This window comes from Saccoglossus kowalevskii, chromosome 7 (genome assembly GCF_978046115.1).
Source record: "Saccoglossus kowalevskii chromosome 7, keSacKowa6.1, whole genome shotgun sequence".
NCBI classification, from domain to species: domain Eukaryota; kingdom Metazoa; phylum Hemichordata; class Enteropneusta; family Harrimaniidae; genus Saccoglossus; species Saccoglossus kowalevskii.
This window is the reverse complement of record NC_140647.1, coordinates 32633775-32648214: the sequence shown is the minus strand read 5'-3', so window position 1 is coordinate 32648214 and position 14440 is coordinate 32633775. Positions and strand designations below refer to the sequence as shown.

Here is a 14440-nt window from a genome sequence, read left to right as displayed (position 1 = left end):
TGTGGCGCGTATCGCGTGGACGGGTTTCACGTTCTCTGCACGTAGTGAGCTCGGTTATTAAGCATCCTTTATTTGGGGATGCCCGGTGGCCGAGGGGAAGACGTGTAGTGGCGTGTAGCTAGGCGATTGGGTGCCGTACGCGAGCGCCGGTTCGAGTCACGCACGCAGTACGTATTTACTATAATTAGACATAGTCTTTACCTTGCCGTTTATTCGGTGTTATTTGCTTAATGACCCTTGAAGTCAGTAAAGTTGCATGTAAAATTGATAAAGTACAGTAGAATGTCTGTATTGCCACGTTAATAATCAGCAAAGATGTCTGTAAAGTTACGTATAAGCTCTGTAATGCCATGTGGAAAGTCAATAAAATTGCGTGCAAAGTTGATAAAGTTACATAGAAACTGTATAATGCCACCTGGAATGTCAGTAAAGTTGCATGCAAAGTTGATAAAGTCACATATAAACTCAGTAATACCCACTGGAAAATCAGTAAAGTTGCGTGCAAAGTTGATAGAGTTACATAGAAACTGTATAATGCCGCCTGGAAAGTCAGTAAAGTTGCATGCAAAGTTGATGAAGTTAAATAGAAAGTCTGTATTGCCGCGCGACAAATCAGCAAAGTTGTCTGTAAAGTTGATAAAGTTATGTATAAACTCTGTAATGCCATGTTGAAAGTGGATAAAGTCATGTAGAAACTGTATAATGCCATCTGGAAAGTCAGTAAAGTTGCATGCTAAGTTGATAAAGTTACATAGAAACTGTATAATGCCACCTGGAATGTCAGTAAAGTTGCATGCAAAGTTGATAAAGTTACATATAAACTCTGTAATGCCCCCTGGAACGTCAGTAAATTTGCGTGCAAAGTTGATAAAGTTACATACAAACTGTATAATTCCCTCTGCAAAGTCAGTAAAGTTGCATGCAAAGTTAATGAAGTTACGTAGAAACTGTATAATGCCCCCTGGAAAGTCAGTAATGTTGCATGCAAAGTTGATAAAGTTAAGTAGAAAGTCTGTATTGCCGCGTGACAAATCAGCAAAGTTGTCTGTAAAGTTGATAAAGTTACGTAGAAACTTTCTAATGACCCTTGAAAGTCAGTAAAGTTGAATGTAAAGTTGATAAAGTTACGTAGGAAGTCTGTATTGCCGTATGAACAATCAGCAAAGTTGCCTGTAAAGTTGATAAAGTTACGTATAAACTCTGTAATGCCATGTGGAAGGTCAATAAAGTTGTGTGCAAAGTGGATAACGTTACATATAAACAGTATAATGCACCTGGAAAGTAAGTAAAGTTGCATGCAAAGTTGATAAAGTTACGTAGAAACTGTATAATGCCACGTGGAAAGTCAGTAACATTGAGTGCAAAGTTAATAAAGTTATGTATAAACTCTGTAATGCCCCATGGAATGTCAGTAAAGTTACTTGCAAAGTTGATAAAGTTACGTAGAAACTGTATAATGCCACGTGGAAAGTCAGTAACATTGAGTGCAAAGTTAATAAAGTTACGTAGAAACTCTGTAATGCCCCCTGGAAAGTCAGTCAAGTTGCATGCAAAGTTGATAACGTTACGGAGAAACTGTATAATGCTACCTGGAAAGTCAGTAAAGATGCGTGCAAAGTTGATAAAGTTATATAGAAACTGTGTAATGCCACCTGGAAAGTCAGTAATGTTGCATGCAAAGTTGATAAAAATAAGTAAAAAGTCTGTATTGCCGCATGACAAATCAGTAAAGAAGTTTGTAAAGTTATGTATAAACTGTTTAATGCCACCTGGAAAGTCAGTAAAGTTGCATGCAAAATTGATAAAGTTACATATAAACTCTGTAATGCCCCCTGGAAAGTCAGCGTGCAAAGTTGATAAATTTACATAGAAACTGTATAGTGCCACCAGGAATGACAGTCAAGTTGCATGTAAAGTTGATAAAGTTTCGTAAAAACTGTATATTGCCCCCCTGGAAAGTTAGTAAAATTTCATGTAAAGTTGATAATGTTACGTACGAAGTCTGTATTGCCGCGTGAAAAAACAGCAAAGTTGTTTGTACAGTTGATAATGTTACATATAAACTCAGTAATGCAATGAGGAAAGTCAGTAAAGTTGTGTGTAAAGTTGATAAAGTTATGTGAAAACTATATAATGCCCATAGAAAGTCAGTAAAGTTGCATTCTAAGTTGATAAAGTTACGTAGAAACTGCCTAATGACCCTTGAAAGTCAGTAAAGTTGCATGTAAAGTTGATAAAGTAGAGTAGAAAGTCTGTATTGCCGCGTGAATAATTAGCAAAGTTGTCTGTAAAGTTACGTATAAACTCTTTAATGCCATGTGGAAAGACAATGAAGTTGTGTGCAAAGTGGATAACGTTACATAGAAACTGTATAATGAACCTGGAAAGTCAGTAAATTTGCATGTAAACTTGATAAAGTTAGGTAGAACGTCTGTATTGCCGCGTGAATAATTAGCAAAGTTGTCTGTAAAGTTACGTATAAACTCTTTAATGCCATGTGGAAAGACAATGAAGTTGTGTGCAAAGTGGATAACGTTACATAGAAACTGTATAATGAACCTGGAAAGTCAGTAAATTTGCATGTAAACTTGATAAAGTTAGGTAGAACGTCTGTATTGCCGCGTCAAAAATCAGCAAAGTTGTCTGTAAAGTTGATAAAGTTACATATAAATTCTGTAATTTCATTTGGAAAGTCAGTAAAGTTGCGTGCAAAGTTGATAAAGTTACATAGAAACTGTATAATGCCCCTGGAAAGTCAGAAATGTTGCATGTAAAGTTAATAAAGCTATGTAGAAAGTCTGAGTGCAAGGTCACTATAGTTAAGTGAAAAATCTGTAGAAAGTATGTAGTTATGCGTAAAAACCTGTAAAGTTGAGTGGAAAATAAAGTTACATGCAATGTTGGTAAAAATATGTGGAATATATGCAAACTTTATAAAGTCATAGTGCAAACTTGTAAAGTTTGTGGGAAGTAAGTGAAGTTACTTGGAACGTGACAAAGTTGTATACAAAGTTATTAGCGTTAAGTCAAAAAAACCATTTCATGTCAAAGTTATTAATCATATGTAGAAAGTCTGAAAAGTTGCGTGCAAAGTTGATAAAGCTCAGTGAAAAGTCCTGCCACATAGCAACTTTGCAGGCTTTCATCATAACAAGTCTACAATGTTGAGTGCACAGTTCATAAAGTTACATGAAAAATAATTTGTGTGTAAAGTTATTAAATATACATAGAAAATCTACAAAGTTGCGTGCAAAGTTCCGCAAAAACCGGGTACATTTGCGTAGAGAGTCTTAAATAAATAGTCTGTAAAGTTAATTGGAAAACAGGCAAAGTTATGTGGGAGATCTGTATTGCTACATGTAGCATTGAATGTTGATATAGTTAGGTGAAAAGGTTGAAGATTTTCATGCACTTGCATGGAAAGCCTGCAAATATGCCTGTAAAGTACTTGAACTTTCATAGAAATTCATTATTGCCATATGGCTAGTCTGCAAATTTGCATGAAAAGTTGGTAAAATTACGTGGACAATCTGTATTTGTATGTGATAAGTCTGCAAAGTTATAGTTAAATTTGCATAATGTCTCTGAAGGATACAAAGTGAAATGCCAAGGTGCGGCATCAATGAGAAAAAGTTATCTTGCACGCACATGGATATTTCTTTCGAAAGCGACAGACACCCCAACTGTTGTATAATGATGCTACAAACACTTACAGACAATTTATGATATGATATCACTGATTGTATGTTACTTCAAAATCATTGTGTCAACACAGGTGGCGCTATTCAGCACAGACCTGTGTCTTATAACGCATAACTAGCTTCTGAAGGCTAAATAAATATCTATCCGCTACCATTTTTCTCAGCGTTTCTGCCGCGGAACTATATAAAAGTATTTTTCTTGTTTTGAACACATCCTCTCCCGATTTTTAGCAAGATTTAATCTTTAATGAGTTGATAAATTAAAATAACACAGAACACTCATCAGAATATCTTATTTTATTAACATTAAATGCATGTAAATTGGGAGGTCAAAGGTCTAATTTTTCTCAATATTGCATTGACACGCAGATCGCCGCGTCGATCGCAACAAACCAACCGAATAGCGCCACCTGTGTTGACACAAAGTGGAAATAGTTCCGACCACTTTTCCCATAGTTCCACGCGCGGTATGTGTCAGATTGGTTGGTTTGCGGCGACCTGCGTGTCAATGACTTCAAGATGACATAATCTATCACTTGAGTAGACAAGTGTAAGGCTATCTCTTATACTACCAAGGCAATATGCAGATGTGACGAGTTGTGGGGCAATGGCTGTGCATATTAAGTAGCTAATTTGCATTTTTTAATTAAGCAAAGTCTCGAAATAAATTTTGATCAAATTTGCTACATATTGGTTCTAAATATCAGCTGGCTGATGATCTTAACCTGTAATGCCATTGTTCATTCACCAATTATTGGAAATATTTATTTCCTAGACATTTTTTTATGAAACAGTCTAGTATGCCACATACTTAACACACAAGGAATATTGTCATGAATGGACATGTAATTTATTCATATAAAATAGCACATTCATAAATTTCATACACTGAATACAATGATACAATATACTTATTAATTAGTATTAAGTAAAATAACATATTTAACAGTGTTGATTTGCCTTGCTGGATGCATGGTATTTGCATGACAGCATGTGACCTTGATGTATGTGATTTATTTCTCGTGTTGTAGGACTGAATGGTAAAGTTTCTTGTCAGTAATTATGAAAGTCGATGTGGAACCAAATACTGCTTCATTTGGTGAGTAATCTTTTACTGTTTGCTGCTATTCAAATACAGATCTGGTGATATAAATATGGTCATGCTTTTGAATACAGATGAATGGATTAGAGGTAACTTTTTAGTGAAATATAACAGTTTGAGTAGACAGTGTCCAAGTAATCAAAAAGTGAGAAGACAGTTACTGAAACAATATTGTTGCAATTTTTTTCTGGAAAGAACGAGGGATAAGTGGATACCCCAAGACACATGATTGGAACATTTTTGCTCAGGATTTAATCTTAGACCAAGACAGGTAGCAATTGAGGTTGAAAGTATGGTTTTGATCTGGAATTATGAGTTTTGTTGTGATCAGAAATTGTTTAAAGTTGTCTTGTTCCAAAGTACATTTTGATCAGAAACAGAGTTGTAGATGATTAATTTTGTGTCTACTGAGAGGGGTACCCACAGAAATCACACTGGACAGGGGGTTCTTTCACTGCTAGAATGGGGTAGACAAGACAATAGTACTGGAAATGAAAAGCACATACATAATAAAAGTTAAAAGCTCTTAACTTTAATACCTCTCAAAATAACTACAAGAAACAAAGCACAGAATAATACAATGAGAAATTCACTAAAATAGGGGATTGTCTAGGGAAGTGTGCATTGTGATAAGTCACAGTTCCAAGATGTGAAATTTAATGACAGTTAATGGTTTCTGCAACACAACGACGAATAAAATACAGAAGTCTTGCTTGCAGAGGAACATTGGTATTCTGGATGGTGCCGCTGAAAGCAGGAGATCGCAAAGCAGTTCATACAAGTCTCACGGGATGATGGTTGAAGCCTGTATCACTTGTTTCACAACATCGCAGCAGCAAAACACAGGGTACTCAGTTGAAATAGTGGACCACAATTGTCCTCAGTCTAGCCTATTTATGCCTATATAAATGGCCCAGTTTTAGGGACATCACCTGGGTTTCCACATGAGCCAATCAGAATGTGAACATTATTATCTAATTCTTGTCTACTACTCATGCTTTATCATGTAATTACTAACATATCATGAATAAAACAAACCTGTCAATATGAACTTGCAATAGACTAGTTTTGGGTTTCTCAGCTACCATGTATGCAGAGAAAGAGGTACGATATAGCTATGGAAATTTACTTCTAGTCAGCAAGTGTATACATACACACTTTTGTAAGATATCTCTAATGACATGACAAGTATGTGTATTCATCTTGTGGTAAACTGGCTGACATATGACTAGATATAAAACCGACCACCTCTGTCATGAGTTTAAACTCAGTGAAGTAACAACCATGTACAGTAACTCAAAACTTATTAATAATTCCCAAAAGTACATTACAATATTTTCGCTTAATGGAATACATTTCAGTTACTATGGATATTTTACATGCTGTAATTATTCACTTGTAATATTCCAAAATATTTTTCACTGCCATGATGAAACCTTTTTCAAGTGAGGCTTTAGGTGAACTAGATGAAGCGATATTCTTCATGAATCTTGTGGCTCTAATAATATTTGTTTTCAGTGAATTCCTTCCTTGTTTTCCAAATAGACCTTTTAACAGTCTTTTTGTTCTTTTTTCTAATTTCACTGGTGCTACACTCCACCTAAAATAACTGTATAATAGAAAATTATGACCATGTTAGTTTACAGTACAATGTTTTTGCTGGTTACATTAAATAAAGAGCTATGTATATGCATAATGAAGAGTTTTAATGTTGTTCATGTGATATACCAATGAGAAATTTTAGAATAAGATATGAAATGAAAATAACTGTTCTACTTATAAACAGCCATACATAATTAACAAGCAGACTGTCGGCTGAGATAGCTCCGCTGTTAGCAATACACATTTCAATTAAAGAACAGAAGATATCATTAGAAAATGAACAATATGTATAGTATCAAAGCAATGGGACTTGCTGTTTTCAACAAGAATTCAAAAATATCATTTTTCACAATAAATGATTGTAGTTTTAACAAGAAGTCAAAAATATCACTTTTTATCAAAAAATGACAAAAATATTCACCAAAATTAGAAAATTAAAGATATCATTACAAAATGAACAAATCTGAAAAAGATCCACATGTAGTACCAATATATATGTTATCAAAGCAATTGGACTTGCAGTTTTTAACAAGAAGTCGAAAATATCACTCTTTACCAAAAATTACAAAAATATTCACCAAAATCAGAGAATTGAAGATATCATCATGAAATGAACAAATCTGAGAGAGGTCTACCCAAGGTACATATACACCAAGTATCAAAACATTCAGGCTTGTAGTTTTCAAGAAGAAGTCGAAAAAGTAAAACATTGACATGGACGACGGACGCCGACTCATATGATAAGCTCCGCTCGACAAAGTCGACAGCGGAGCTAAAAATGTTGTGTTTGCTGACAATTTATCAAGTGTAGTTATTGCAATCAAACATTTGTGATATCTTCAAAAATAATATTAATATATTAAAATTAATATTACTAATATAATATTATTGAATCAACATATTATTGTAAGATTAAAGCCATTATTATCATAAAGTTATTGCTTTATACCAATTGTTCATAGAGCTTGTTTATACTAATTACGTCAGTATTATGATGTGACTAGAATTATCCAACTTATTTTGAAAGAGTAATATAAAGGTGATAATTACTTTACTCACATCACCAATTCTGTGTTAAAAAGATCTTATGAAAAGACACATTAAAATATACATCCCAAGAAACTTGCCACATGGGTTTTGTGATGTATAGATACATGTGTGGATACATTTAGGTGAAAGTGTACAGTCTTTGTTTTCCAACTTTATTCAAAGTGACACTTAATTAGGCTTAAAGGGAAACCTTACAAGCCCAGCAAGCCCAGCCCAGCCCAAGCAAGTCAATGAGTTGCACAGGAGCACTTATTAAGTATGTAGTAGGTATTCTCTAAAAGACAATACACTTCAGCAATACTTCACCTCATGGTAATGTTCTGTTTTCTGATCACAGGAGATGACATTTGGTTTTAGCAGAGAATATTATATACAATATAAATATATATTAAACTTTAATGAATAAAACTTACACAATTTCATCATTTTTTTGTTTCTCATTTCTTCTGTTATTGTGATCCATTTCTGCCTTTTGATTGCAAGCTTTGAACACTAGTGGAATCAGAGGTACATTACAATTCAAGTCTCATCTTGTAGATAGCGAGACTGATGATACGACCTTCTGACATGACATAGGCGGTTTGTAATAAAACAATAAAACATGTATTACCACATTCATAGTGAAAAAATATAATACATCGAAAATGTACAGAAAATATAGTTATCGTAATCCGTCATATCGTGAGCAGCTATTTTGATCCACCTGGACATCCCAGTATCCTAGTTACCTTGGGCATGCGCATTCACATTTTTCTGAGTTGGAGCGCTTATGCAAGAGATGTTGGTATCATGTCACCGTAGTTGCAAACCCCAAGTAATGTACCTCTGGTGGAATATAAACAAATCTCTTGGCTGCATACATCAATATGTTCTGTTGAAATATCTCCAAATTATGCTGTACTTCTGAAATGTTAAATATAGTATGCTACATGACTCCATGAAGTGTAAACAATAACATGTCCCACAATGCCTGTTACATGTTCTCTATTACCTACAAAGATTTCACCTTATTGCTATGTAACTGTCTTTCTGATAGAGGCCAATTACAGAAGAATCACCAGTTAATTCGTACACCATTCAAAATTTGTGTCTCATGTTTTGTTTACTAGTTCAAACAAGTCATTTTGAATGATGTTGATTGTGTAATTCAACTAATTTTATGAATGAAGGTCAAAGGTATAGGAAACATTCGTGAGACATCTTGTAAAATGATGAATTGGCTTATTACACTACACTACACTAAAGAGAATTACATGCAACATTCCTTTATTTATAATTGAAATATTCTGTGAAACTATTTCTAACCATCATTAACTTAGACGGTAAAGATTGTCAAAACCTTGACTATCACTCATCTGTACCAACCAACTAACCTTTAATTTGCTAACTAGCTAGCTAGCCCAACCATGGTAAGTTAACTAGCTATCCACATCAACTAATGTCAACTTACCAACTATACTGTATATTTGTTGTGGGTTTCTTGCAGCAATACAATACAAATTTCTCATCTTGTTCTTCCTGCAATAAAATTATTATCATTAGTAAAATGCAGCAAGTACATACATGAAGATAAATGTTTGGACTGTACTGTACTCACTGCTTATACACATACATGTTCATGGAATTACCATGTATTTAAAAAACTTTTTTTTCAGGTTGATTTTGGTTTGTGTCGAACATTCAGGCAGCAAATATTGACACATGTAGAGTTTTGGTCCCAAGCATCTATCGGGCCGAGGTTGATTTTTTTTTACAGCATGTGCAAAGATCTCAATATGAACACTACTTATGTGTTCATGTTATTTACACTGTAAGCATGTCATTACTACCATGTACATGTCATTTACTTTGTAAGCATGTCATTACTACCATGTACATGTCAGTTACTTTGTAAGCATGTCATTACTACCATGTACATTGTACATGTCAGTTACTTTGTAAGCATGTCATTACTACCAAGTACATGTCATTTACTTTGTAAATATGTCATTACTACCATGTACATGTCATTTAATTTGTAGACATGTCATTCTTACCATGTGCATGTCATTTACTTTGTAAATATGTCATTACTACCATGTACATGTCATTACTACCATGTACATGTCATTCTTACCATGTACATGTCATTTACTTTGTAAATATGTCATTACTACCATGTACATGTCATTACTACCATGTACATGTCATTTAATTTGTAGATATGTTATTCTTACCATGTACATGTCATTTACTTTGTAAACAGGTCATTCTTACCATGTACATGTCATTTACTTTGTAAACAGGCCATTACCACCATGTACATGTCATTTACTTTGTAAATATGTCATTACTACCATGTACATGTCATTTACTTTGTAAATATGTCATTACTACCATGTACATGTCATTTACTTTGTAAATATGTCATTACTACCATGTACATGTCATTACTACCATGTACATGTCATTTAATTTGTAGATATGTTATTCTTACCATGTACATGTCATTTACTTTGTAAACAGGTCATTTTTACCATGTACATGTCATTTACTTTGTAAACAGGCCATTACCACCATGTACATGTCATTTACTTTGTAAATATGTCATTACTACCATGTACATGTCATTTACTTTGTAAATATGTCATTACTACCATGTACATGTCATTACTACCATGTACATGTCATTTAATTTGTAGACATGTCATTCTTACGATGTACATGTCATTTACTTTGTAAACAGGTCATTCTTACCATGTACATGTCATTTACTTTGTAAACAGGTCATTACCGGTACTACCATGTACATGTCATTTACTTTGTAAATAGGTCATTTCTACCATGTATATGTCATATACTTACCTAGGTGATATTAAAAAGAACCAACATACTCTTCTTAGACATGCATCTCTGCTTTACAAGACTCCACACTGCATTTTGTGCCGACTTGGGTTTTGGCTCACACAAGAAGCTGAGACAAAATTCATAGGCATAAATTGTCATCCAGTAAATTCTCAATGTTTTTATTTTGAGCATGGCAGGTCTAACTTTATCTCCAGCTGATTCAGCATCCTCATAATCTCAATGAGATTCATCTTCGTCATCAAAATCTTCAGCTTAAAAATCTTCTAAGTTCATACCTATAGACTGTCAACATAGAAATCATAAATACAATAGATGTCATTAAACTGCCATTTGAAGAGCATTATCAATTACATTCAACATTCAATACTCGATGAGAGATTGTCAACTATGAAACTATAAAACTATGAAAAGTGGAAGTAAACAAGGTAATGTATATTGGATATTGCTTACTTAATTGTAAGATCAAAGCCTGGTTCATAATCATCATCATCACAGTCAGTTTCATCAATGTCTTCAGATTGTGTTATGTCAATACTTAACCTGGTAATAAATGATATATTACCAGCAAAATAAATACACAGATAAATGTACATTATATAATAAATATTCACCACATCAAATGTTTTAGAATTACGAATTTGTTAATAAAACTTATAAAATATAACTTACTCAAATGGATCAAGAAATGATTCAGACAGCATTGTTTTGCATGCCCTGCAAAATAAATAATGATTGGATCAATGCAATTGAATCTTTGTGAGGGGGGGGCACATACTGAACACAATTAAAAAATTAAATTAAATCCACACCTTTTTTCCCTTGATTTTTCTGTTTTAATCACAAATGGTTGGGAAGACGCATCTTCATTACCTGTCATGGCAGAACTTCTAAAAAAGTAACAGAAAAAAAGATGAGTACAATTTAAAAACAATATGTTTTATTTACTAAAGCACCATTACACATGTTGTAATGCAATGACGAATCCAATATTAAAAATGATTGGAATTACAGCATGCCCTAATAGTAATAATTGCCATGCCAATGAAACACATGTATTATATTATATTATATTATATTATATTATATTATATTATATTATATTATATTATAAGGCTATTATATACATATATATACATATACAAGAGTAGAACATTGTGTGGATCATTTGAAATCCTGGGGCTTAGTATATCAAACTGACGTTGATAAAACCATGGTGACACAAATCTAGTCAAAATAACTTGCATACATGTATAAGGTTTGTTGTAGAAAATTAAATACAATGTACAGGTAACACGTAGACTATGGGATTATTTGATAATTGTAAAAAGCTCCATCACCTGCCAATACAAAAAATAATAATAATTTATAATAATTGTATACATTAGCCCCTAAAAAAAACCCAACCACCATTAAATAAAATTTTAACACAGAAACAACAGCTTTGCACAAGAAGAAACGTAGCAATTCCATTTTGTGGGCCCTTGTGTGAAAATTAACATGGAATAAACTCCAAATATTCATAACGATAATCACATGAATGGTTCACAAATACTAGAGGAAATCATAATTACCTTTGATCTTGTGCCACTGATAGGTTCAGGGTCGGCTGACTAATAGTACTTGGCACTGGTGTTGATGAGGTACATGTATATGATGGATTGGTCGTTACCATAACACAATTTTGTTGGTAATCCTTGTGGCTGTTTTTGTAACTATTAGAAAATATACATTGACAACCGATTAATTTACCATGAGCAGCAATTATTTTAACATTCTTTCTAGGATTAGCAGCGACTGTGAAGACAGAGTATGGTGTGAATTATTAGTATTTTAATAAGAGTATAAATTGTATGTGAATCATACATGAATCATGCTTTACACTGTCTTCACACTGGTAGATTAGCAGCTAATAAACTGTGTCGGAATACAATTGCTACATTTACACAACAGCATTCTATCGAAGCCAAGCTACTGCTCCTCCCACCGATAAACAGGATTATCTCCAATGCATTTACACAGTCGGGCTGAACAAGAGCCGAGATCCGCCAGAGTTCAATCCAGTTCGTTCAGAGCCAAACACTCAAATCAGTAAACAAGAAAATCAATATTATTATCAAGCAAGGGACAACATCAAAAGTTAAAAGTAGGATAAAAAACTTAATTCCTTTAGTTTCCCCCCCCCCCCCCCACTGAAACTTAATTGATAAATATTGAACCATGGGTTCTGTGCATGCTCTAGGACCATGCCCTGAAATTGACCTCAATTGACGCACATACTTACACTTGGACCAAACCATTTTCTCGACTTGGATGTGTGTTTTTTTTCATTTTTTGTTATTTTTGTCCATGACTGGATAGAAAAAAAACGAACTACAAATACTCATTAAAAAATAAAATCGTTTTTGTAGGATGGAAACTTTTTGAGGTCAACCCCACCACCCCACCCCCAAACTAAAGCAAATAAGTTATTTATCCGACATCGATCTTTTGACGTCGTCCCTAACTCATCCAATATTTGTGCAAAAAAAGTGGCAAAATATGTAAAAGGCGGATTCTCAGTTAATTGACAACAATAACAACTGAACTGTATAACAACTGAACTTATTTTTGACATTACAATAATTTTTTCTTTGAACGTTTTATTTTTGACATCGGCTATGGCATAAATAGAACATGCCAACCTAAATAAAGGTAGCATCCTTTCACTTGCGTTCCATTGGTTTATTCGCTGTTTATGAACAGCAAGGACGTGTCTCATAGAACAATAGCTGTGGAAATCATAGACATATGTAAAGGTGCAGAAATCAAGCATGGCAGTAATAATTTTGAGCATGGTGGTGTCTGACAAGCATGGCAGTCTGTAAGAACAGCAAGGCGGCACCCGTCACACTGTCTGTATACTGGGGAGAACACTGAGCACTGTTTCTTTACATGACACGATGCATGTCAGAGTATTAGAAAAAAGAACAAGTCTGAGACAATGCACTAGTGTTATGATTTAGGTATCTCAATAAATAGGATAGATGGCAGCTAAAGTACACTAAATGTGTTACAGCCTACTCGCTTAAGTTATTGTCATGCAAATTTACCATCTTTTAATTGTTCAACTGTTGTTATATGTCACTGTATCATGATCCTTTCTACGATTTTTATCTTGTTGAGCTACCAATCTATTGCAATATTCCTTTACTCTGACAAATAGATATTAGGGCACGTACCTCTTCGTCAAGCCAGAAATTACGCAAAATTACAAACGATGTTGTCTCCACCATTATTGAAATGAGAGGTTACTTGAAGAAGACGATTGAGGGCGTGATTTCAGCCAGATAGTTGGTCCCGATGCGTATACACGATCGGAGCCAAGTCGGGGCCCAACCATATCAGAGTCAAACCCCGAGGATGTATTGGAGCCGAACTTGGCTCGAGCTGAACGCGAACACACGGTCATTTATGATGGCTAGAGCAGTAGGGCTCCAATAAAATGCTGTCGTGTAAACGCAGCAAATGTCTTACCCGGTATATTATAGCAATATGTCAACAATGAGCAAATCCACAGACTGTCAAGCTGAATAAAGTATGATATACGTAAAACAGTCTCATAGTCAGACAAATTGGTATTTTCCGTATTAAATCAATGTAACAGTAACCGGTGAAGTCATCAGTGAAATTAACAAACATATGGGCCATTGTTCTGACGGGAGTACTCACCAATCTATCAACACTTTGGCTAGATCTGGATTTGAAAATCCTGTTTCTTCTCTCAATGCACACCAACGGTCCGCCTGGTTGCCAATATATACTTTGGCTTTGTTGCTTTGAACGTTTCTGGCTTGCGTCTTCATCTTTTTGACCGAATCACTGATAGAAGGTCGTCCGCGTTTCCCTGAAGTAGACGCCATTTGTGTACTTTGTACTGCGCATGTGCTCACCTTTTAGCTAAACTCTGGGAGACGTACCCACAGGCGCTCGGAACGTTTCTTGGCTAATAACAAATGACCTAAAGTGAGATCGGCATAGTTAGTCAGTCGCCGGTACATTCCCTACTACTTAGGGGAATGTACCGGCGACTGACTAACTATGCCGATCCCACTTTAGGTCATTTTTTATTAGCCAAGAAACGTTCCGAGCGCCTGTGGAC

At 34.6% G+C, this 14440-nt stretch overlaps 1 protein-coding gene and 1 long non-coding RNA gene across 3 annotated transcripts; one reads left to right on the top strand and one right to left on the bottom strand.

The window, feature by feature from the left end:
• The first annotated feature begins 4150 nt into the window (after positions 1-4150).
• Positions 4151-5854, top strand: LOC146740944 (uncharacterized). The gene is made up of 3 exons (XR_014930020.1): positions 4151-4251; positions 4733-4800; positions 5523-5854. It is a non-coding gene; the product is annotated as an uncharacterized LOC146740944 (long non-coding RNA).
• Positions 5317-14180, bottom strand: LOC144360048 (uncharacterized). 2 transcript variants are annotated; one of them, XM_085501749.1, is made up of 10 exons: positions 14011-14180; positions 11874-12014; positions 11112-11189; positions 10972-11016; positions 10753-10842; positions 10300-10584; positions 8906-8973; positions 8184-8358; positions 7869-8017; positions 5317-6412 (listed from the first exon to the last, which is right to left on the bottom strand). In XM_085501749.1, the coding sequence occupies exons 1-6, from the start codon at positions 14142-14144 to the stop codon at positions 10578-10580; spliced, it is 495 nt and encodes a 164-aa protein (XP_085357875.1). In that variant the 5' UTR covers positions 14145-14180; the 3' UTR covers positions 5317-6412; positions 7869-8017; positions 8184-8358; positions 8906-8973; positions 10300-10577. The 2 variants fall into 2 exon arrangements, with proteins under 2 accessions (XP_085357875.1, XP_085357876.1); XM_085501750.1 differs by having other exon boundaries at positions 7869-7947.
• Positions 14181-14440: the final 260 nt, after the last annotated feature.